Raw genomic sequence first — 19794 nt, forward strand, 5'->3', positions numbered from 1 at the left:
TACTCCTATGGTCGTAATACACATGCCATCAACAGTCAACACCAATAATATAAATGTCATGGACCCCTTCTTTTTAAAAATAAAAAATAAAAAAATTGGAGGATGCTACAAAAAAGTTGGAGAATTTGAGAATTTGAACGTGTTGAATCACATCTTAATTGTTTTTCGTTTTTCACCCCTAAAAATCATCAAGTATGTGCATCAATGCATCATCACGATTCACATGTGAGGTACAAAATTTCACGGAAACTAAATTTAAAAAGCAGCATACGTATCCGAAATTAGCTTGGTGAACCAAATTAAAATCATATTTCTTGCGGGAAAGCAAAATATAATTCTATAAATTTAACCCTTTCGATTGCTCTTCTAACATATGATTAATTAATTAATTAATTAGTTCAATGATAGCATACAACTATTTTAATTAATCTATGTTTGTGTCATTGTGTGTGTTTTGAGAACAAAATAAAGGAGAATAGAAATATGTTGCGATCTTTTGCTATCTCTAATTTACTCTGACGGTAATTTCCTCTCTCATTACCAAATGTCACCTGAGATTTGACAGCTGTTCTTTTGCGAACAAGGACAGGTTAAATAATTAATGTTATTTCGAACCATATTTTGTGTGGTAACTGTTTTTTCAGTTGTTTGTTCAAACTAGATTTCCAACAGCCGTAATTGATTTTGGTGTCAGGTACCTGTAAACCATCAGCTATGTCATATATAATATGCTATTTTTCTACATTGGAAAGACATTAACCGTTTCCCAGAATTCAGTTTAATGCATTTAAACTAAAATATGCTTGTTTCTTCCCCTATTGTGCCTTTCCCGCTTTACAAAATGACACCAAATTCTCCCCCAATCCCATTCCCTTGAGCATGCATTGCTATGCGCTCTCTCGGTCTAATATCCTACAAGTCAAAGATCAAATCTTTTTCAGAATTCACACACTAATAAAATTGTGATTTGGTCTCCCAATGCATCTTTTGTCCTCCCCTTCCACCTTTCTTGAAAATTCTACACCATAATCCACATAAATTCGTCAAATTAACAGCAAACGAACACAAGGAAAAACAATGGACTTCTCCTGGCTCATCCCATTCTTCATCTCGTGTATAGCTCTTGTTCTTGTTCTTGAACAGATCTTTTACCTCCGGAAGAAGCGATTCTTGCCAGGCCCAACTCTTGTTCTTCCTTTCCTAGGCAACGCCGTTTCATTGATAAAAAACCCGACAAAATTCTGGGACCTTCAATCATCCTACGCCCAGTCCACCCCTCTAGGAATTTCCGCAAACTACATCATCGGACGCTTCATTGTTTACGTTTACTCTTCCGATCTCTCCCACAAAATATTTTCCAATGTTCGACCGGATGCTTTCCACCTCATCGGCCATCCTTTCGGCAAAAAACTCTTCGGCGACCACAATTTAATCTACATGTTTGGTCAAGAACACAAGGATATGAGGCGACGGATTGCACCAAATTTCACCCCGAAAGCTCTACACACATACACCTGCATCCAACAGCGGATTATTATCAAGCACCTGGAGTCCTGGTGCTCCCAGTCGGGGAACAGCTCGATCCCACTCCGTATCCTCTGCCGCGACATGAACTTGGAAACTTCGCAAACGGTTTTCGTGGGTCCTTACCTTGATCAAGAGGCGCGGGAACAATTTAACGTAGATTACAATTTCTTCAACGTTGGGTTGATGAAACTGCCTTTCGATTTCCCTGGGTTTGCCTTCAGGAACGCAAGGCTGGCCGTGCAGAGACTTGTGGAGACTCTCGCTGGTTGCGCGGAGGATAGCGGGAAGCGAATGAAATCCGGCGAAGAACCCAAGTGCTTGATAGACTTCTGGATGCTGGAAAATATAAGGGAATCAGCTGGAAGTTCATTTGAATACAGCTGCCGAGAAATCGGGGGCCATTTGTTTGACTTTCTATTCGCTTCACAGGATGCTTCCACTTCTTCTTTGCTATGGGCAGTGGCTTATTTGGATTCTCATCCTCACGTTCTGCAAAGAGTAAGGGAAGAGGTGGCGAGGTACTGGGTCCCGGAAAGCAACAGCCCAATCACCGGAGAGAATCTGAGGGAGATGAAGTTCACGGAGGCGGTGGCGCGTGAGGTTGTGAGGATCCGAGCTCCGGCTACAATGGTGCCGCACATCGCGGGAGAGGACTTCCGGCTGACAGATAAGTACGTAATCCCCAAGGGGACCATCGTGTTCCCGTCTGTGCTGGACTCGTCGTTTCAGGGGTTCACGGAACCGGAGCGGTTCGACCCGGATCGGTTCATGGAGGAGAGGGAAGAGGGCCGGGTTTACAAGAAGAACTTTTTAGCGTTCGGGGCCGGGCCCCATCAGTGTGTGGGCCAGAGATACGCTATTAATCACCTGATGTTATTCATTGCTTTGTTCTCCACGTTGATTGATTTCAAGAGGGACAGAATGGACGGTTGTGATGAGATCTCGTATGTCCCCACCATTGTTCCTAAGGACGATTGCAGGATTTTTCTTGCGCCCAGATGCAAGCGATTTCCTTCTCTATCCTGAAGTGTGATTGTTTTTCTTTTCTTTCTTTATTGTTTTCTTTTAAAAAATTATCAAATATCAAGTGTTCAATATAATTGGAAAGAATTTGGGTGCCATTGGATATACCATTGTTGTAATTTAATGAAAATATTGGAAAGAAATAAAATATCAAGTTTGTGAATTCTTTTATATATATTTTTGTTGACACGCAATGGAAGAACATGGTCATTAGTTCAGAACGCAAAACTCCAAGCACGTAAATCTATGGATTCAACAATGTTGTTACGAGGTATATCAATCATAGAGATTTCAGGCAGTGTGTTTTCAGCTAAAAAAAATAAAATTTGAAAGAGTTCATCTACAGGTGACTTTATGTAGTGACCCGAGTTTCAAGGAGGAGAGTTACAGGTTCAATGGTATCTAGTCTAGATACAAAAGGGCAGGTAAAACGATTATCTTCTCTACTTAAGTCACCCATTGCTTGAAAACACATCATTCAGTAAGCATGTTCATCACCCAATCCTTCGTCGTCATCAGCTTTTGATTCAAGATAAGCCTTTTCGAGGGTCCTTCGGTACTTCTCTGGGCTGTCATACACCGTTGTAGTATTAATAATTTCACGTTCCAGCCAATATGGATCCACCTCTTCCTTCTCATTTAACTCTTCAAAGAAACTCTGCCAATCGCTAACGATGCGTGCTAGGCGAAGACTCTTTTGTCTAGTGAACAAAAACTTGATCAAGTCCTTTGCAATTACCGTCACCTCCTCCCCCTCAATTATATAGATGTACTGAAATTAAGGCAAGAATAAAATCGTCACCTGATTATAGCACACAAGAGTGTCATTTTAGAGGGAGGGACGAGCGGAGAGAGAGAGTACCAGAAATATAAAGCCAAACGTTGCCAGTATCACTTGTGCGAACTCGTCCCACATTCCAGATAAACCACCTTCATCAGCTTCACCAGAACCACCCCCACCACGTGGCGGTTTCCCGCCACCACCATCAAAATATTCTTGTTTCTGAATTTGCTGCCTCAATACATCTTCAATCGACTGATCCTTTTTCAAATTTCTCATGGCATCCCCGAGAGCTTTCAATGGAGAAGCCTGCTGCCATATCATTAAGTGAAATTCATATTTTCCTAAACAAATAAATTCCAGAGAGCCTAATTTAATAAATAAATCAAAAGAACTAAGATATATATCACGACGATTTCCAAAACGAGTTCAAAGGTTGTAAGAACTGAAAACTGTTTATCTCGCCGGAGTGCGGACACTACACAAGCACAACCCTGAAAAAATTTGGAGCAGCTGAGCCTTTTCATCAGCTAGCAAGTAGCTAATCATATCGATAACCATTAACATTCCAAGATCCCAATAAAACAACTACATCTATTCTAAACACATCTTATCTTCTAATCCTAGATTCCATTTCGAAATTTCTTACATCCAGCCATTCTCCGGTTAATCATAAACTCGAAAACACAGGTTTCTACGATCAAATAAGTAGGCAAATTTTGACAAATTTTATAAACTAATAGAAGAATATCACATTAAGTTCATTCAGTCGAACAAATCAATTCAACAGCAACAATTGTGCCAAAACAATGTGACCAGCATAACATCATCAGAATTAATGACTTGAAAGAATCAAACAACAGTGGGAAATTTAAAAAAACTTGGTCACCTCATCTGCATTATCTGATTTCCCTTCACCACCAAACAAACAGACAGGTGCAGCTCGCTGGTATCTAGTAGTGGCAGAGGTTCGTTTCAGGGAGATTTTGGGAAGTTTTATTCCCGAGTATGCAGTGGCATTTCTCGATGACTCCTTCAATCGAAAATTCCGAGCTAGAAATGCCCGAGGTGAATAAACAAGCTGACAGGCAGTGACGTGTATGCAACTCATCTCAACACAATTGGCTTACTTCATAATCCCTATAAATTTTCTGCAGTTAAAATTGCTCATCCCAAAAAATCTCTCCCGTCCCTCAAACTCAAAATAAACAAGGTACAAACTATGTCAAGTTCGTTTGCACATTGAAACAAACTTCTAGTTCTCACACAATTCAAAGAGGAATAATCAAAACTAATATTATGTATTAAGAAACTCACGCCATGAATCTAAAACTCCTCCGATTTCTATTAACTGTACCAAAGCTGCAAAGCAGTTCCCTTTAGAGGCTAAAAATCGACAATTCCTATCATAATGAATCCGTCATTAGATCAATTACGTAGTCGGGATTACACTTTAAAGCTTAAAAAACTTTCTATAGAAATCAAAATGGTAAATGTTCAATTCTTTGAAATTCCAAAAATGGTTCTCGCATCCATTGAAACTAAAAATTACCCACAACAATTTATCGAGAACAAAAAGAGTTTTACCTCAAATGCTATTCTCGAATTTGACGACACCCACAAGATTCCATCATTTTTATGCTGGCCTGCTCTATTTCCCTTTCTTTCTCCACGGCGAAGAGAGAATCTTGAGGTGGGGTTTTTCTTGTGGATAGAATTCTGATGAACATGAATGTGTAAGGGTAACCCGGGTCCAGTAAAGCCCAAGCCCAAACAAAATCTTACCACTCATTACATGTACTAATAATTAATTCGAAGACGGAGCAATGCTACATATATAACCAAATTTGTATATCAATTTGTACAATACAAAAAAATTAATACAAAAATTTCATTTATCAAAATCTCATGATAAATTGAATGTAAAATATCGTGATATAATAGCAAAATCTCACGATATATTTGTTGTAAATATCGTTGTACATGATATATGTTGTACATAACTTTGTTTCCGAGTTTACTTATTACAACAACATGAACAAAGCTGAATATTGAGTGACACTCGGGTCAGCATTCGGTTAATTCGATAAAAAACTGAACCGAATTATTTTTAGGTTAACCGAACCGAACCGAACCGAATTAACCAATTTTTTCACAAAATAAATTAAAAAATACAAAATTTTATAAAATTAATTATTGAAATATGATATTTTTATCATAATAAAACACATTAAGCTTAAAAAAATAAAAATAACAAAAAATAAGTACAATATTAAATATAAACATATTAAAAATATATTATAAATTATATGTAAAGCCTAATAAAAAAATTCAAAATTTAATTATTTATAATCAGATTAACCGAATTAACCGAATTGTTTTTTAAAAAAATCAAAAATCGAACCGAATTAACCGAAATTTTCAAACACTAAAACCAAATTTTTGAATTAACCGAACCGAATTTTCGAATTCATTCGATTCGGTCGGTTAATTCAATTTAACCGAAATATTACTCACCCTAGTGACACAGTATCTTATTATATGAAATGCATCTAAATAAAGAAATGACACAAAATGAAAATAAACCCCACCAAACAATATAAGTTGCCAAAATATTTGATCTCATTCTCCTAACATTAACAAAAAAAAAATTCAACAACCTAAATTAACATGGACATTCAATTTGGAAAACCCCAAAAATTTTGTTTTTGAAAAAAATAAATAAAAAAAACTAAACGTAGTAAATAAATATTTTTTTTCAAAAAAACAGAGAAAGAGACGACGACTCCGCTGGGGATCGAACCCAGAATCTCTGGTTCCGTAGACCAGCGCCTTATCCATTGGGCCACGGAGTCATTACGTTGTTTGATCCCGTAATTCTATTTCATTTAATATTTCGACAAACTCGATCGAACCATACGGGCAGAAGCAAATAAAATCTCAATCGAAATTTAGATTTTGTACTTAGAAAACGTTTGTATTGTTTTATACATTAAAAAACTTAAAATATGTATTTGGACAAAATTCTTTTAAAAAGTTTTTGAAAAATATGTTTTAAAAAGTGTCAACCAAATATAGTATTTGAATACCACCACTGATAAACAACATAATAAACGATACTAAAGATTGTTTTAAATGTTTTGTAGAATGAGGCAATAATTTGAATTAAAAGTTCAAAACACATTACTTTTGAAATGCGAAAATGACGTGAAAATATTTGTATAGAATAATTGTTCTAACATATATCTATTTTTAAAATAGAAGAAATGGGAGATCGAAAACATTTTATAAAAAAATAAAAATAAAAAACACTTTTATAAAAAAAAATTCCGATAACCTAGAAAACAACAATAAATTTACCAAACTAAACTGAGTCAGAGCACTTTGTAGGGAGAATACATTAGTATGTATCTCAAAAGATATTATTTTTCTTGAAAGTTACATAACCATTTAACTCATGTTTGATCGATCACATGGGTAGTTTTGAGCGGCAGTACACAAATATAGTGGAGTGATTCATCATCTAATCACTTTACAGCACACAAGTATACAATCCATCTCTGCTTTGATCAAATGCTGCATCGAATGTATTTTCTTGTGTTCTTCACCCCGACTTTTCCTATAAATTTCCTGTCACAGACCTGAGACCACAGTATCAAGACTCACTGAGAGGAGTTGATTAACTTCAGAAAATGGAGCTGCAGGCAAGAAAATTGATCGGTATTGTCTTGTTCGTCTACATGACTATTTCGAGAAATGTCGGAGCTCAAGCTGAAGATGTTGGAGCACCGGCGCCAATGCCTGGATCAAACAGTTCTGTGGAAGCTCCTCTCATGGCTGCTGCCATTGCTTCTCTGCTTGTTGTTTTCCTATAGACAGATCTCGTTCACAGAGCGATTCTAAGTTTTTCGATTTGTTGTTAATGTTGAACCAGCCATTTGACACATGTTCAATTCCTTCTGCTTGATTGATGAAAATGTGGTTTCTATTTCAAACGTTGTGCTGAGGTATATTCAAGATTCGTTGTTTCTGAAAACAGAGTGATTTATTACACAGATGTATAGAGATTACAATCGATTCATGGATCAACATACAAGATTTCCTTATTTCCAAACATAATTATAAGTTCATTACCCAAACATGAAGACCTTAAAGAACAGAAAAGATGACATTTCTCAAGCATAAGCACTGGGGTTCTGGATCAGATAAGCCTCCACAGCCTTGTATACACCCAACACTTTTTCTTTCCCGGCTTTTATCTCTTTCTCTGTCAGCAAGAAATCGCCTTTTGTGTGATAAGTGCTAGTCACCTTAGAAAATGTACCCCCGTCTGGTGCTGCTTCCAACTTGATTTCGTGTGTAATCTTCTCAAGTTTGTCCATTAATGATTCGCCTTCAATCACCGTGTAGCTGTAACTGTACGTCTCTTCGTTCAGTTCATCAATCTGATACTTCAAAGATTTAAGATTACTACCTGTAAAAAAAAAATTAAAACGCATCTCTTAAATTGAATTAGAATTTTATACATAATAATACAGAAGTTTGGATCTTTAGTTAGTTACCTTCAGCAAAATTAACCAGTTTTATGCTTCCAACTCCACCGTTACCTTGCAGAAACTCCATGCTTCTAATTACATGTGGCAGAAGTTTAGGAATCAAGTTGTTGGAGTCTAGGATTGAGGCTTTAAAGATTCTTTTTGGGCAGACAGCAGAAGTGTGATCTTCAGTGAATGTAAGCACACCCATTTTTGCTACAGTTATAGGGTTCTTAGGACTAATGCTTTGATTGCCTTGATAATGAGATTGTTGTGTTGGAGACAATGTGATTATGAATTCTATTTATAGGATAAAGCTTCGTTAAATCCCATACGAATGCTCCAAATTGCAGAATCTCGTCTGGAAAATTATATTCTTTCCTGTAAAATTATCATTCGAGTAAACAAGAATAATAAAATGGGAAAATCAGAGTAACCTGGAGTTTTCCTTAAATACAAACTTCAGCATCCTGCAATCTTTGCAGCACAAATAGACAAGAAACGGAATGTATAAGGCCGTCCACAAAACATAAATGAATTAAAAACCTCATGTTCTAAATCTATAAATACCACACTTCCTGGTGATAACTTAGCCAAACAAAAACAACATTCGAAGTTTTGAGTAAGAAAAATCACCAAGGAACATGGCTATTACCACATTCACTGACGAGTACATTTCTCCAATCCATCCTTCAAGAGTCTTTAAGGCCTCCATTGTGGACTCTCACAACTTAATACCAAAGCTGATGCCACAAGCTGTCAGCAGCATTGAGATTACTGAAGGTGATGGAGGTGCCGGAAGCATCAAGCAGATTAATTTTGCTCAAGGTGGAAACTTTAAATCTTTGAAATATCGGGTAGATGAGCTTGATGAAGAGTCCCTTGTGTACAAGTACACGTTGATTGAAGGCGAGGCGCTGAAAGATAAACTTGAAAAGATTACATATGAAGTCAAGTTTGAGGCAACAGAAGATGGTGGCTCAGTGTCTAAGGTGACAAGTAAGTACTTCACTGTTGGGGATTTCATGCTTAAAGAAGATGAAGTCAAGGCAGGAAAAGAAAAGGTGATAGGAATGTACAAGGCTGTTGAAGCTTATCTACTCCAGAATCCTCATGCCTATGCATAATTTCCTCATTTTCTTCCCTCTTTGTTTTCGTTTGGTTTATGTTGTCTGCAAATTTTCTCTGAGTCTCGAATGTTGTTAATTTCTGCTTTTGAGATCTCTCCTTTTCTTTCTTTACTTGTTATCCTCAGAACTGTCAACTCAAAATAAAGCCATTATCTTCCAAATAATGCGATTGTGTTTGCTTTGAAGGATACCAAAAATTGCTCACGTTCGTATTGCCCATGGATCTCGCATAAAGGGTTTCGAGAAATTTGATGAATTGAGACATGAATACGTCTAGAAAGAAAGAACACTGAACCTTGCTTATACTTATTTGAGTATCTGTCTGAGGTCTTTAACTAGTACATGTATATAGAAACATAACATTGTAAACAAGGCTAATGCTTTGGACATGGTCAACGTTGTTTGATGGAACTGAAGAGCTCCTGAAACGAACGTCGAGGAGCTTCTGTTTGGGCCACAATTTCCACCACTTTGTAGCCAGACTCTGGACATAGCAATGCCTCAACTGCTACTTCTGCAACCTGATCTCTCGATATCGATCCCCCAGAAAGAGTATCCTGCAAGGAAGGAGAGAGTTTGGCTTGAGTGGGTAAACAAGGGATCAAGCCTTCCAACTGTTACTAAAATTCAAAAATGTGGATCCAACGTCGTTACCTCTTTCTCCATGACTATATTCCCCTTAGGTGGATCGTTCTTTAGTCCCCCAGGCCGTATAATAGTGTAATTGATACCAGACTTGCGAATATGCTGCTCTGCTTGCAGCTTCGCGATCAAGGTGAGTCCAAAAACATTCAGAAAAATGTAAGCAGGATTTAACAACTGTCCCATTGAAGCTCCGTTCACCAAAATAGAACTTATGAGTATAAATCTGTTAACACCACGTTTCCGGCAAGCTTCAACTAGGTTTACCGTCCCAAAGTTATCCACCTACATTAAAAGATTCCACTACTCCATGAAGACTATGCATCCAAAGAGTAATAGAATGAGAATCAAGAACATAAAAACTGAAGAAATTTACTCACCCTCCATGGAGCCGTCAAATCCCATGAAGGTCGAAAACCAGTAGCACATATTACAGCATCAGAATCATCGCTAATAGCCTCAGCTAACTTAGTTGAACCCTCCGTCACATCTGCTTTCACCTGAAAATACAGGTGCATCCCACTCAAATAATAATAGTAATAATAATAATGCAGGTTCATATAATCGGAGCCAACAGGTTCCAAAATTTACAGCTTTATGGTTGCATAAATAGCAAAGGATGCAATTTAGAAATAAAGTTTACGTAGCATACGAGCTTTAACATTGCAACCAACAGCCAATTATTATCCTAAATCCTCGAACAGCCGTTGACAGCTATTCTACAAGATTTTTCAGGATATTTTTTTTTAATTTCAAATTTTCAGGATGTTACTTAAGAAACTATTTTCAAACAATCAAATTATAAGCATTCAAAAATCGAAACATAAAAGATTAAGCTGCAAAAGAACTCTAACTAACAATCTGAAGATCAGCGTTGTTTCCGGGGAAAGTTGATTTTGCTTTCTCAACATCACGGACACCAGCCTTTACAGAAAAACCCTTAGCCAAAAGCTGCTCCACAATCCTTTTACCGGTGCTCCCAGTGGCACCTGCAACAAAGATTTTCTTCTTCTGAGAAGAACCCGTCTGCTGTTCTTCCTTAACCTGACTTCCCTCCATCTGCATTCAGTCAAATATAGAATAAAACACGAAAGAGCACATGCAAAGACGTAAAGAACCCAACTTTATTATATAGCGCAGCTCAGAAGATTCGAGAGAAATTGAGAAAATTACAATCGGGCAAGACAGAGAAAGAAGTAATGCGATCAAGAAACAGGAGATTCGAGAGAGATTGAGAAGATGAGGAAACTTACAGTCGAAGCTTTCGGGTAAAAAGAGTTGGATTTGGCTGTGAAGGAGAAGAATTGAAAACGAGAGGTGATCGGGAAGACTCTAGCATTGGTGACTGGAGCCACCGTTGGAATTGTACCCGCCACAAGATAGGGCCTCAACGTGGCATTAATCACTCTATTTTTTTAATTTTATTACTTTTTTTAAAGAAAAATGCTAGATGTACACTTTGTAGTGTACACTTTGGTTTACACCTTTACTTAAAATTTTTTTAATTTCTCTCATTAATTGCAAAATACCCATGATAAAAAATAAATTTCTAGTTGATCAAGGAAAGTTTTATAATTAATAAGAAAGAGTGTAAACTAAGGTGTACACAAAATGTACATCTATTATTACTCTTTTTTTAAAATTCTTTTTTCGATATGTCCAGTAAGATTCTCACTAATGTGAAGCATAATAATGGGAATTATGGAAAGGTCTGAGAATTTAATAAAAGTCAACTGATTAATAAGAATTTAATTTAATTTAATTTATTTTTTTTAAAAAGCTATCAAGTCAAACTAATATCACTATTTAATTATGAGTAAAAATTAATTTGATACATGAATTATTGGTTAAATGTTAAATTGGTATACGAATTTTTGTTAATGACTTAATTGGTACATGTCCACTTGATTTTGACCAAATTACGATAAAAAAAAAGAGTATAATGGTCTTATGATAATACAAATTAATTAAAATAATAATATTATTTTAATTTCAAAACCAACTTCGTCATTTTTTTCATCAAAAAAACCAAAAACGATTATCAATTTTTTTATTAGTCATGTTGTAGTAACCAAGAACTCATTTTAAGATAATAATATGTTAAACATGTTTAAGGGTTGATAATTAACCAATTCCGGGATTTAATCGGACTTCAGAAGCAAGAAACGAAATTTCATTGTCTGAGCCAGTTCGGACGATCCGAAGAGGACTTCGGACGGCCCGAACTTGATCACCGGGGGCTCCGAAGGTAAGCTTGTTGACTTCGGAGTTAAGGCACGTTCGGACGATCCGAAAAGGACTTCGGACGGCCCGAACTCCCTTGTGCCAAGCAAGCAGGATTACTCAGCATGGTGTTTTGACAAGTGTCGGATTTAGGTCACTTCGAACGACCCGAAGAGACGTTCGGACGGTCCGAACTCGACGTGTCTCGCATGCAGACAATGAGTTGGAACGGACGATCCGAACTCAGCTTCGGAGGATCCGAACTCGTCCGGAAATTTTCTTATAAATAGGGCTCGTTCAATTTCATTTTGAAATACGAATTCCCGAGTTTCTTTCTTCAGTTATATAAGTGTGAGATATACACTTGAGGGCCCTATCGGTTATAATAGAGGTTCTGGAATAACCAAGGTGTGGTTATAGTCATCCGGGACTAGCGACTCCAAAGGATTAATTACGGACGAAGGTATGGTCCGGGAATCTATTTAAGTTTTGGGAGTACTTATTAGCTTAGTTAAGGCTTATAGAATTTATGTAGTGATACGGTGAACTTTTGAATATAGGCTTGGAACCTAGGATCTTACTATACTTGAACTAGCCTAGAGGTACGTACACATTGACTGAGATTGCCAGCGAGTATACATGTTTATATGTTGCATTTATTTGGCATTATTATATGGCATGATATATGATTTACCGCTTTCTATATTCATATGTCATGTGCATATACACGTTGAGCCTATACCTTGTTATACCTGACTATAGAGCCGCTCAGCTCTATACTCGATAGTCTGTCACTGAGAGTACCGCGACGGCGGGGGCATTTATGTCTGTCTACTCTGGTGTACTAGACGAGTGTGGTTGCACCCAGAGGTTGATCCGTGCGGTGGAAGCACTCATGTGGGGCCGGTTCTGAGCATGATTTTTCAGATGACCCTATACCAGTCATCATGTTGCATGCATTATATACATATGTTTACTCATGTCTATGTACTGGGCGTTAGTGCTCACGTCCTAGTTGTTATCTTGGACACCCTATTTCATGGGGCAGGTCACAGGATGGACGGAGATGGTAGTTCAAGGCAGGACTAGGGAGCAGGAGCCTTGAGGATTTTATTATACAGCAGGATTCGATATAGCTGTATAATGTTTACTGTTTAAGGTTTCGATTTGGTTGTATCACTACAGATTTAAGCCTGGATTATGTTACTAAGCTGATATGTAAATTATGGTTTTGTTTCCTCATGTTTTACTCTGTTAAGTTATTTTGTTGTATTAAGTTTAATGCATGCTATTAGTTGCCAGTTAGTAGGTGATATCATGCAGGGTCACTACACATGTTTTCTTATAAAATTATTGTGTTTAAATAAACTTTCAAATTTTTATTTGTTGATTAAAAAATATGTAGCACGTTATGGCGGAGTTTAATTGGTGATTTGATAAGTTTTTCTTATAAATATAATTTGAAAATTTAAATTAATTTTTAGTAGAACTTACGTAATATTTTTATCCAAATAATATATTCAATAAAATTTTACATGGCTAAAATATTAAAAAATATTTTATCACAATCGCTATTTATTAAATATATTTTTTCAAAATATTATCAAAAAAATTATGTATAACAAAATCAGAATTTTAGCTAAAAAAATATTTATTTATTTTCTATGGTATACATTTATTTATTTACAATTATTTAGATATTGTATGTCTTAATATAATTTATCTAATCTTTCTCGTTGAAATATATAATCTATTAATCTACATAATATAATAAATATTATGTACAAATAAAAATTTTAATCAAATTAATTTTTACATATAAAATGTAATATACAAATATATATAATTAAAAATAAAAATAAAATGTGCATATTTTGTAATAAAAGGCAAATTGGACATTTTACATAAATATCACCGAAAATTGACCGAAATTCGGCGAACATGTACCAATTAAACCATTAACAAAAGTTCGCATACCAATTTGACGTTTAACCAATAATTCGTGTACCAAATTAAATTTTACTATTTAATTGTTTGAGACAATTAGTCAAAAAGTATGAAATTGATTTTGAATGTATTTAATCGTTTCATTATAGATTACATTTATAGTCAGTACATACGTACCTGATTATATTAAATGTTTAGTTTCAAAAAAAAAAAGCTATATTAAATGTTTTAAATTATAATTGATAAATATCTACAAAAATATAATGTTCATAATATCTGTCATTCAAACCAATTAAATTCACAAGTGAAATCTTGAAAATTTTCGTATGAACATGTGATTTGCCTTTTTTTTGTATTGACTAATGATATCTAATGCTGTTTTTATCTAATTTTTCCACGAATATATAATTTTGGTATGAAATAATTTATGTAGGTGCATGTTGTATGAACTATTATTAAATCTCTATGCAGAGAAAGTTACGAACTTTGATTAAATTAAGAAAAGTTATAGCTTCAATAAATCTGAAGCAAGGAATTATCAAAGCTTCAAACCTAGAAGAGCTAAACTTAAAATTATTACGCCAAATTAACAAAAAAGCCGACGCTAGACTCAATGGCACTGTGGTGAAAACGGCCTGCTTCTGGTCACGGCTTGAATGCAGAAAACGCAACAACGGAGTTGTGTCCACCGAATCCAAATGAATTTGAAATGGCTGCATTTGATAAAGAGCATTAAAATCTTGCAAAAAATCCTCATTTACAAGGAGTTTATATATAGAAAGGGGAAGCAAGAGGCATCATACCAACGTTTACTTCATGTTGCTGCTTGTTGTTTGCAACAGTGTCGAATTCCACAGAAGGCTCTGGGTTCTGCGTTAATGATAATAAAATACTGTAAACTGGAGAAGCAAAATCCAACTAATTGAACAGTTTTTTTGAAGATTCCCATTGATGCACACATAAGAGGGTAAGTCGTGGGCACGTAGCAAACTAGTTTCTTTCAACTTACAAATTGGTTGATAGAAGGGTGAAGCCAGCCTGTTGTAACAGCTTTGATGGTTGCAATAGCTTCCAAACCTCCGGCAGCACCGAGGCAGTGCCCTATCATTGACTGTATAAAATATGAGAAACCAACCATGAGTAATGTCACATTGCGTCCGAAATCTGAAGAAAACAGGCAAAGCGGGCGGATACATTGGTGGGGGGTAGACCGGTAGCGCTAGTGGGGATCTTACCTTAGTAGCGTTGATTTTGATGCCTGAAGTGTTTTTGAACACCTTCTTGATTGCATTTACCTCCGCTAAGTCACCTACTATAGTGGAGGTTGCATGGGCGTTAATATAGTTAACCTGAAATGGAACATGGACCAAACAAGTTATTTCCAAGAAATCTACTTTCACCATAAATGGTTGATTTTGAAGTGCTAGAAATCTCAAAAAAGATAACATGAGAAATGACAATAAATCAATAGGCAGCTATGTTGAGACTCTTGAGACATTCTGTTTTCAAACTGCTAGTCCGGTGTTGTGGCCGCATGTACTACATTTTAATGAAATGAAACAAGGAAATACCTCCTCACAGGAAGCCCCAGCATCTTCTGGAGCTGGGGTATAGTGACAACAAATCAATAGGCAGATACGTTAAGACTCGACACATTCTGTTTTTGTACCACAAATATGGAGTTGTGGCCGCACGTCACTAAATTTTAATGAAATAAAGTAAGCAAATACCTCCTCAGGGGAAACCCCAGCATCTTCTAGAGCGCTAAGGATGCATGACGAGACACCAAGGCCATCAGATCTAGGATCTGTCATATGATAAGCATCACAGTTAACTGCACCTCCCAAGTATTCAGCAATTATTGGTGCATTTCGTTTCATTGCATGTTCCAGACTTTCCATCACCTGTTCAAATTGAATAATAACATCACATTTCGGTCGGGAGTCCTGTTGATTAGATAACTCTTTCCGGAAGATGAAAGTGGAAGGAAAATTAAACGACGTGCCATGTCAAAAATGAGGACAACCCAAAGTCCAGTTTTAAAATATCCCAAGTCCAAGATTTATAATTAAGAAAAGAAAAAAAAAAAAAAATGAGAGAGAAAGCTTACCAAGACTCCAGCACCTTCACCCATGACAAAGCCATCTCGATCTTTGTCCCAAGGTCTAGAAGCAGTTTTGGGATCATCATTTCTTTGAGACAAAGCCCGGCATGCGACAAAACCTCCCAGTCCAATAGGAATAATAGCCGCTTCGGTTCCACCAGCTACCATTATATCAGCTTCACCTCGACGGATGTGATTTGCAGCAGCATAGAAGCAATAATTTGAGGTGGCACAAGCAGTTGATATTGAGTAATTTGGACCCATCAAACCAAGATCAATTGCAAGCAAAGCAGATGCCATGTTTGTTATTGCATAAGGTATGAAAAATGGAGTTATTTTCCTGTGACCTTTCTCTATAAGTGCCTGAACGCCGTCAGAGAAAACTGTAAGACCACCCATTCCTGTCCCAACAAGTACACCAGCTCGAATTTTATCAATCTGCAATAATACCAAACTAAAATAATTTGAGAGGGTCGGCCTACAACTTCAAAGAAATGAACCACAAACAAATAGAACCCCGACAACAACCGATACTCCTTTATAATGAATGTAATAAATATTAAAAACAAGGTACAAAAATGTGGCAAATTAACGCTGCAACAAGTTAAAATAAACATAAAGGCAACAAAGAGTTCATAACTATTTTCTGACAGTATCGAAATAAAAAAAAAAAAAAACATAGAAGACTTAGTAAATATATTAACAAAGCATTTATTTACAGCTGCCATACCAGTTTTCTCAACCATAGAAATTAGAAAGTTTGCCTTTAATAGTTGTAAAGTAATAAGCCGAGGATAGGTCATCAATTAAGACAGAACTATACAATTCAAAGAGTTAGCGATGCGATTGTGTTTCAGAAAAGTGCCAAAGAATTCCGTATCAAAAACTCCAAACAAAAAACTCAAGAAAAACTCATCAAATTGAAATGAAGAGCGAGCACCATTCACCACAAGAATATGAACAATAACATATGCATAGATATTAGACAACCAAAGCTTGATACAAGAAACTAACTCATAATAGAGAATTGTTAAATTTCATACACCGGAACCCCAAGATCTATGTACTCGATTACCTTTCAGCTTTAAGCAGTTTAACTAAAGCTGTTTATCACAGAAGACAATCAGTGCAAAAAAAAAAAATCCAAAACCTTAAAAATGAATCGAATTAAAAATCAAAGCAAGTGGATCTTCCACAAAATAAATCCTCTCCATCAACTCTTACCGTGCCAAGCTTCTCACCCCCGAGATCCGCATTTTCGAGTGCCTTTTTCCCCGCGACAATGCAGTATCTCAAACAGTCGTCCAGCCTCCTATCGTTCTTCCCATCAATGTACCCGTCCGATTTAAATCCCCGAATCTGTCCGCCAAATCGCGTGGGGAATTTGGACGCATCAAAGCGGTCTATTAGAGTGATGCCGCTCTCACCAGCAAGCAGCTTCTCGTAAAACACGTCTACATCATTCCCGAAAACGGAGACGAGGCCCGTGCCCGTAATTACGACGCGCTTCTTGGGGTCTGTCTCCCGCTTGGGCGCCGCGGCGACGGCGGAGGAGGCGGAGACAGTGAACGGAAGCCTTCTAGCTGGGGGTTTGGCATTATAGCGGAGTAAAGGGGCGGAGTGCTGAGGTTTGCGGAGGGGATCGAGTGGGGAGGAGCGAAGCGCAGTAGATTGAATTGCTTGCATGATGGGAACCGAGTTTTTCGATGAGAACGATGTGGTGAAGAATCAAGTTTTATATTAGGAACCACATTAGTATTAGCATTGCCCTTTTCTCTTTTTTGGGGGATAAATAAAAGTTAATAAATTACAAATGTATTACACAGGACTCACCATTAACACACCTCATCCCAGGCTACGAGCCAAATTTTTTTGGGTGCTATTAGTATTAAATGTTCCGTCGTCAAATTATAAAGTCTTATTTTTTTTTCATACATATTAACATAATTTATTTGAAAAGTAAATCATATATAATTTTTTTATTTTATCTATGTTTAAGGTATTCAAAAAATAGTTGCATAAGTTTCAAATTTTAGTTAATAGAGATATATTAGTTAAAAAATATAAAAATTTATTATTAAATATATTGTAAATCTGTATATTTGAAACAAATAAAAAAGAAAATGTGGTTCATATAATTGGGACGGACAGATTATAAATATTATATTTTCTTTTTTTTTATGGTAAAGTTTGCAAATTTATTAATCAATAAACAAGTCTTTAGTTACAAGATTTATCAATCAAATCGAAAAATTCTCATTTTTCATACAGACTGGGAAGGGAAAGAAATTAAAAAAAAAAGCGATCGAGTGAGCAACCACATTCATCGTCCTACATATATGAGATAACTTTGTGCCTGAAGAAAGCATGAGTAGGTGTTGGACAACAGGAACGACGGACCCGATATAACTTAAGTTCTCAATATAAGTTTGATTTTAATATTCGATATTATCTCGTTATTTATAAATCTACAATAATCATTGACTACATTAACTATTTATAACCATTTATTTTATTATATCAAAAATGTCCGCCCGTTGGGTTTTCATTGTTTGGTGCTTAATAACCAATGAGTTGGGTTTTGTCGTCGATTTCCAGCTGCTGGCTTTCATTGTTTCGTGCTTAATAATTATCGACTCGTTGTCAATTTTTTGTGCTGATTCAAGGTTGACTACTACCTTTTTGTGCTACGTTTGTTGGTTATGAGATTTTTTGTGTTGCTTTTAATGTTTTTAATGAATGGTTTTAATTAATTAATTAAGTCGTCCCATATATATATTTTAAGGTGCGGGTGTTTTTATATAAAAGTTATTGTAAGAGTAAATTTTATAAAAGAAATTTTCGTTTTTACCTTTAATTAATGGATGTTTTAATAGGATAGATAAATTATTGAAATTAGTTAGATGTATTTAATGGTGATAGTGAAATGATACAAAACACTGATTAAATAAAATCAAAATGAAAAAAAAAAAATACATTTTTCATTTGTGCGTTGGGTTTTGTTGGCGGCTGACTTTCATTATTTTGTACTCGGATCGGTTTGGATATAAAAGATGAAAACTTTAAAAAACTCTTGAATAAATTCAGCTTTTCAAAATGTTTTTTTTTTCAAAAACAAAAGTCATTTATAGCTACATAGTGTTGGAAGAGCTTCTAAAAAATAATTCACAGCTTCTTCTTAACAAAATTTATAAAAATTTCCAAAATTTTATTAAGAAAAAACTGTGAAATACGTCCTAAAAGCTATCTCAAACACCACCTTAAAAACAAAAGCCCAAAAACTAGAAATGTTAGCTTTTAAAAATACACTTTGTAACCAAATAGAACTATTTTAAAAAATGATTTTTTTAAAATTAAAAAAAATGTTATAATTTTTATCCTTCAACTTTTCAAACCAAACGGATTCTTAATCTATACATATTATATTAAAATTCAACTAAATTTGGTGTGTCATTATAGAAATTGCCGAACCACCCCTATAGTATATCAAAATTATCGAAATACCCCGTGGTTTATAAAAATTGCAAACTACCCCTATGTTTTACAAAAAAATTCCAAATACCCATATTAATTACAAAATCATCCCTATATAAGTAAGTAGAGATACAAATTTGACCCAACTTCGTGTTTTCTTTTGTGCAAGCACGCAACACGTGCAACGTGCCCCTAGTTATAAAATGATATCTTAACGAATTGGTTTGGCCAACCATGCGTCAAGCTAAGAGACTAAATATAAAGTTTAGCGACTCCTAAGATAAAGTAGTCAATTCAATCCTCTAAATGGTTGTGTTTGTTACTCATCTAACTAATTAAAATTATATTTTGGTAATGTAATTTTGCTTTTTTGTTGGCTTTTGGTCCTAGTTCGACGAAATACAGATG

The 19794-nt window shown here is 35.7% G+C and overlaps 6 protein-coding genes and 1 non-coding gene across 11 annotated transcripts; 2 read left to right on the forward strand and 5 right to left on the reverse strand.

Moving 5' to 3' along the window:
• The first annotated feature begins 809 nt into the window (after window positions 1–809).
• On the forward strand, window positions 810–2721 carry LOC140863114 (cytochrome P450 710A11). Its single transcript, XM_073266282.1, has one exon. It carries the CDS (start codon window positions 1078–1080, stop codon window positions 2551–2553), a length of 1476 nt encoding a protein of 491 aa, XP_073122383.1. The 5' UTR covers window positions 810–1077; the 3' UTR covers window positions 2554–2721.
• A 101-nt stretch (window positions 2722–2822) lies between these two features.
• LOC140863115 (uncharacterized) lies at window positions 2823–5074 on the reverse strand. 3 transcript variants are annotated; one of them, XM_073266284.1, is made up of 5 exons: window positions 4919–5051; window positions 4649–4734; window positions 4221–4471; window positions 3413–3643; window positions 2823–3322 (listed from the first exon to the last, which is right to left on the reverse strand). In XM_073266284.1, exons 3-5 carry the CDS (start codon window positions 4440–4442, stop codon window positions 3029–3031), a joined length of 747 nt encoding a protein of 248 aa, XP_073122385.1. In that variant the 5' UTR covers window positions 4443–4471; window positions 4649–4734; window positions 4919–5051; the 3' UTR covers window positions 2823–3028. The 3 variants fall into 3 exon arrangements, with proteins under 3 accessions (XP_073122385.1, XP_073122384.1, XP_073122387.1); XM_073266283.1 differs by lacking the exon at window positions 4649–4734 and having other exon boundaries at window positions 4919–5074; XM_073266286.1 differs by lacking the exon at window positions 4649–4734 and having other exon boundaries at window positions 2871–3322; window positions 3413–3640; window positions 4919–5074.
• Window positions 5075–6113: 1039 nt separating this feature from the next.
• TRNAR-ACG (transfer RNA arginine (anticodon ACG)) lies at window positions 6114–6186 on the reverse strand. The gene has a single exon. It is a non-coding gene; the product is annotated as a tRNA-Arg (tRNA).
• A 1048-nt stretch (window positions 6187–7234) lies between these two features.
• LOC140863316 (major allergen Pru ar 1-like) lies at window positions 7235–8090 on the reverse strand. 2 transcript variants are annotated; one of them, XM_073266658.1, is made up of 3 exons: window positions 7894–8090; window positions 7466–7805; window positions 7235–7360 (listed from the first exon to the last, which is right to left on the reverse strand). In XM_073266658.1, the coding sequence occupies exons 1-2, from the start codon at window positions 8075–8077 to the stop codon at window positions 7507–7509; spliced, it is 483 nt and encodes a 160-aa protein (XP_073122759.1). In that variant the 5' UTR covers window positions 8078–8090; the 3' UTR covers window positions 7235–7360; window positions 7466–7506. The 2 variants fall into 2 exon arrangements, with proteins under 2 accessions (XP_073122759.1, XP_073122760.1); XM_073266659.1 differs by lacking the exon at window positions 7235–7360 and having other exon boundaries at window positions 7367–7805.
• Window positions 8091–8510: 420 nt separating this feature from the next.
• On the forward strand, window positions 8511–9093 carry LOC140863317 (major strawberry allergen Fra a 1.06-like). Its single transcript, XM_073266660.1, has one exon. It carries the CDS (start codon window positions 8511–8513, stop codon window positions 8991–8993), a length of 483 nt encoding a protein of 160 aa, XP_073122761.1. The 3' UTR covers window positions 8994–9093.
• Window positions 9094–9280: 187 nt separating this feature from the next.
• On the reverse strand, window positions 9281–11011 carry LOC140863315 (uncharacterized protein At2g34460, chloroplastic). 2 transcript variants are annotated; one of them, XM_073266657.1, is made up of 5 exons: window positions 10892–11011; window positions 10497–10697; window positions 10019–10138; window positions 9651–9923; window positions 9281–9553 (listed from the first exon to the last, which is right to left on the reverse strand). In XM_073266657.1, the coding sequence occupies exons 2-5, from the start codon at window positions 10695–10697 to the stop codon at window positions 9389–9391; spliced, it is 759 nt and encodes a 252-aa protein (XP_073122758.1). In that variant the 5' UTR covers window positions 10892–11011; the 3' UTR covers window positions 9281–9388. The 2 variants fall into 2 exon arrangements, with proteins under 2 accessions (XP_073122758.1, XP_073122757.1); XM_073266656.1 differs by lacking the exon at window positions 10892–11011 and having other exon boundaries at window positions 10497–10831.
• A 3250-nt stretch (window positions 11012–14261) lies between these two features.
• LOC140863442 (3-oxoacyl-[acyl-carrier-protein] synthase I, chloroplastic) lies at window positions 14262–17674 on the reverse strand. Its single transcript, XM_073266871.1, has 7 exons — window positions 17137–17674; window positions 15919–16350; window positions 15539–15712; window positions 15044–15157; window positions 14818–14919; window positions 14612–14678; window positions 14262–14521 (listed from the first exon to the last, which is right to left on the reverse strand). The coding sequence occupies exons 1-7, from the start codon at window positions 17596–17598 to the stop codon at window positions 14454–14456; spliced, it is 1419 nt and encodes a 472-aa protein (XP_073122972.1). The 5' UTR covers window positions 17599–17674; the 3' UTR covers window positions 14262–14453.
• Window positions 17675–19794: the final 2120 nt, after the last annotated feature.

Source organism: Henckelia pumila, chromosome 4, assembly GCF_033568475.1.
Source record: "Henckelia pumila isolate YLH828 chromosome 4, ASM3356847v2, whole genome shotgun sequence".
Lineage (NCBI taxonomy): Eukaryota > Viridiplantae > Streptophyta > Magnoliopsida > Lamiales > Gesneriaceae > Henckelia > Henckelia pumila.

Excerpts from the sequence above, each read along its gene's own strand:
- LOC140863115 (XM_073266283.1), bottom strand. The coding sequence starts at position 4,442 with ATGAGTTGCATACACGTCACTGCCTGTCAGCTTGTTTATTCACCTCGG. Across the intron at positions 3,644-4,220 it reads AATCAGATAATGCAGATGAG|CAGGCTTCTCCATTGAAAGC; the intron begins GTGACCAAGTTT and ends ATGATATGGCAG. Across the intron at positions 3,323-3,412 it reads CGTTTGGCTTTATATTTCTG|TACATCTATATAATTGAGGG; the intron begins GTACTCTCTCTC and ends CCTTAATTTCAG.
- LOC140863316 (XM_073266658.1), bottom strand. The coding sequence starts at position 8,077 with ATGGGTGTGCTTACATTCACTGAAGATCACACTTCTGCTGTCTGCCCA. Across the intron at positions 7,806-7,893 it reads ACTGGTTAATTTTGCTGAAG|GTAGTAATCTTAAATCTTTG; the intron begins GTAACTAACTAA and ends TTTTTTTTACAG.
- LOC140863315 (XM_073266656.1), bottom strand. The coding sequence starts at position 10,703 with ATGCAGATGGAGGGAAGTCAGGTTAAGGAAGAACAGCAGACGGGTTCT. Across the intron at positions 10,139-10,496 it reads ACAACGCTGATCTTCAGATT|GTGAAAGCAGATGTGACGGA; the intron begins GTTAGTTAGAGT and ends CTGTATTTTCAG. Across the intron at positions 9,924-10,018 it reads ATTTGACGGCTCCATGGAGG|GTGGATAACTTTGGGACGGT; the intron begins GTGAGTAAATTT and ends CTTTTAATGTAG.
- LOC140863317 (XM_073266660.1), top strand. The coding sequence starts at position 8,511 with ATGGCTATTACCACATTCACTGACGAGTACATTTCTCCAATCCATCCT.
- LOC140863114 (XM_073266282.1), top strand. The coding sequence starts at position 1,078 with ATGGACTTCTCCTGGCTCATCCCATTCTTCATCTCGTGTATAGCTCTT.
- LOC140863442 (XM_073266871.1), bottom strand. The coding sequence starts at position 17,598 with ATGCAAGCAATTCAATCTACTGCGCTTCGCTCCTCCCCACTCGATCCC. Across the intron at positions 16,351-17,136 it reads GGGGTGAGAAGCTTGGCACG|ATTGATAAAATTCGAGCTGG; the intron begins GTAAGAGTTGAT and ends GTATTATTGCAG. Across the intron at positions 14,679-14,817 it reads ACCCTTCTATCAACCAATTT|AACCCAGAGCCTTCTGTGGA; the intron begins GTAAGTTGAAAG and ends TCATTAACGCAG.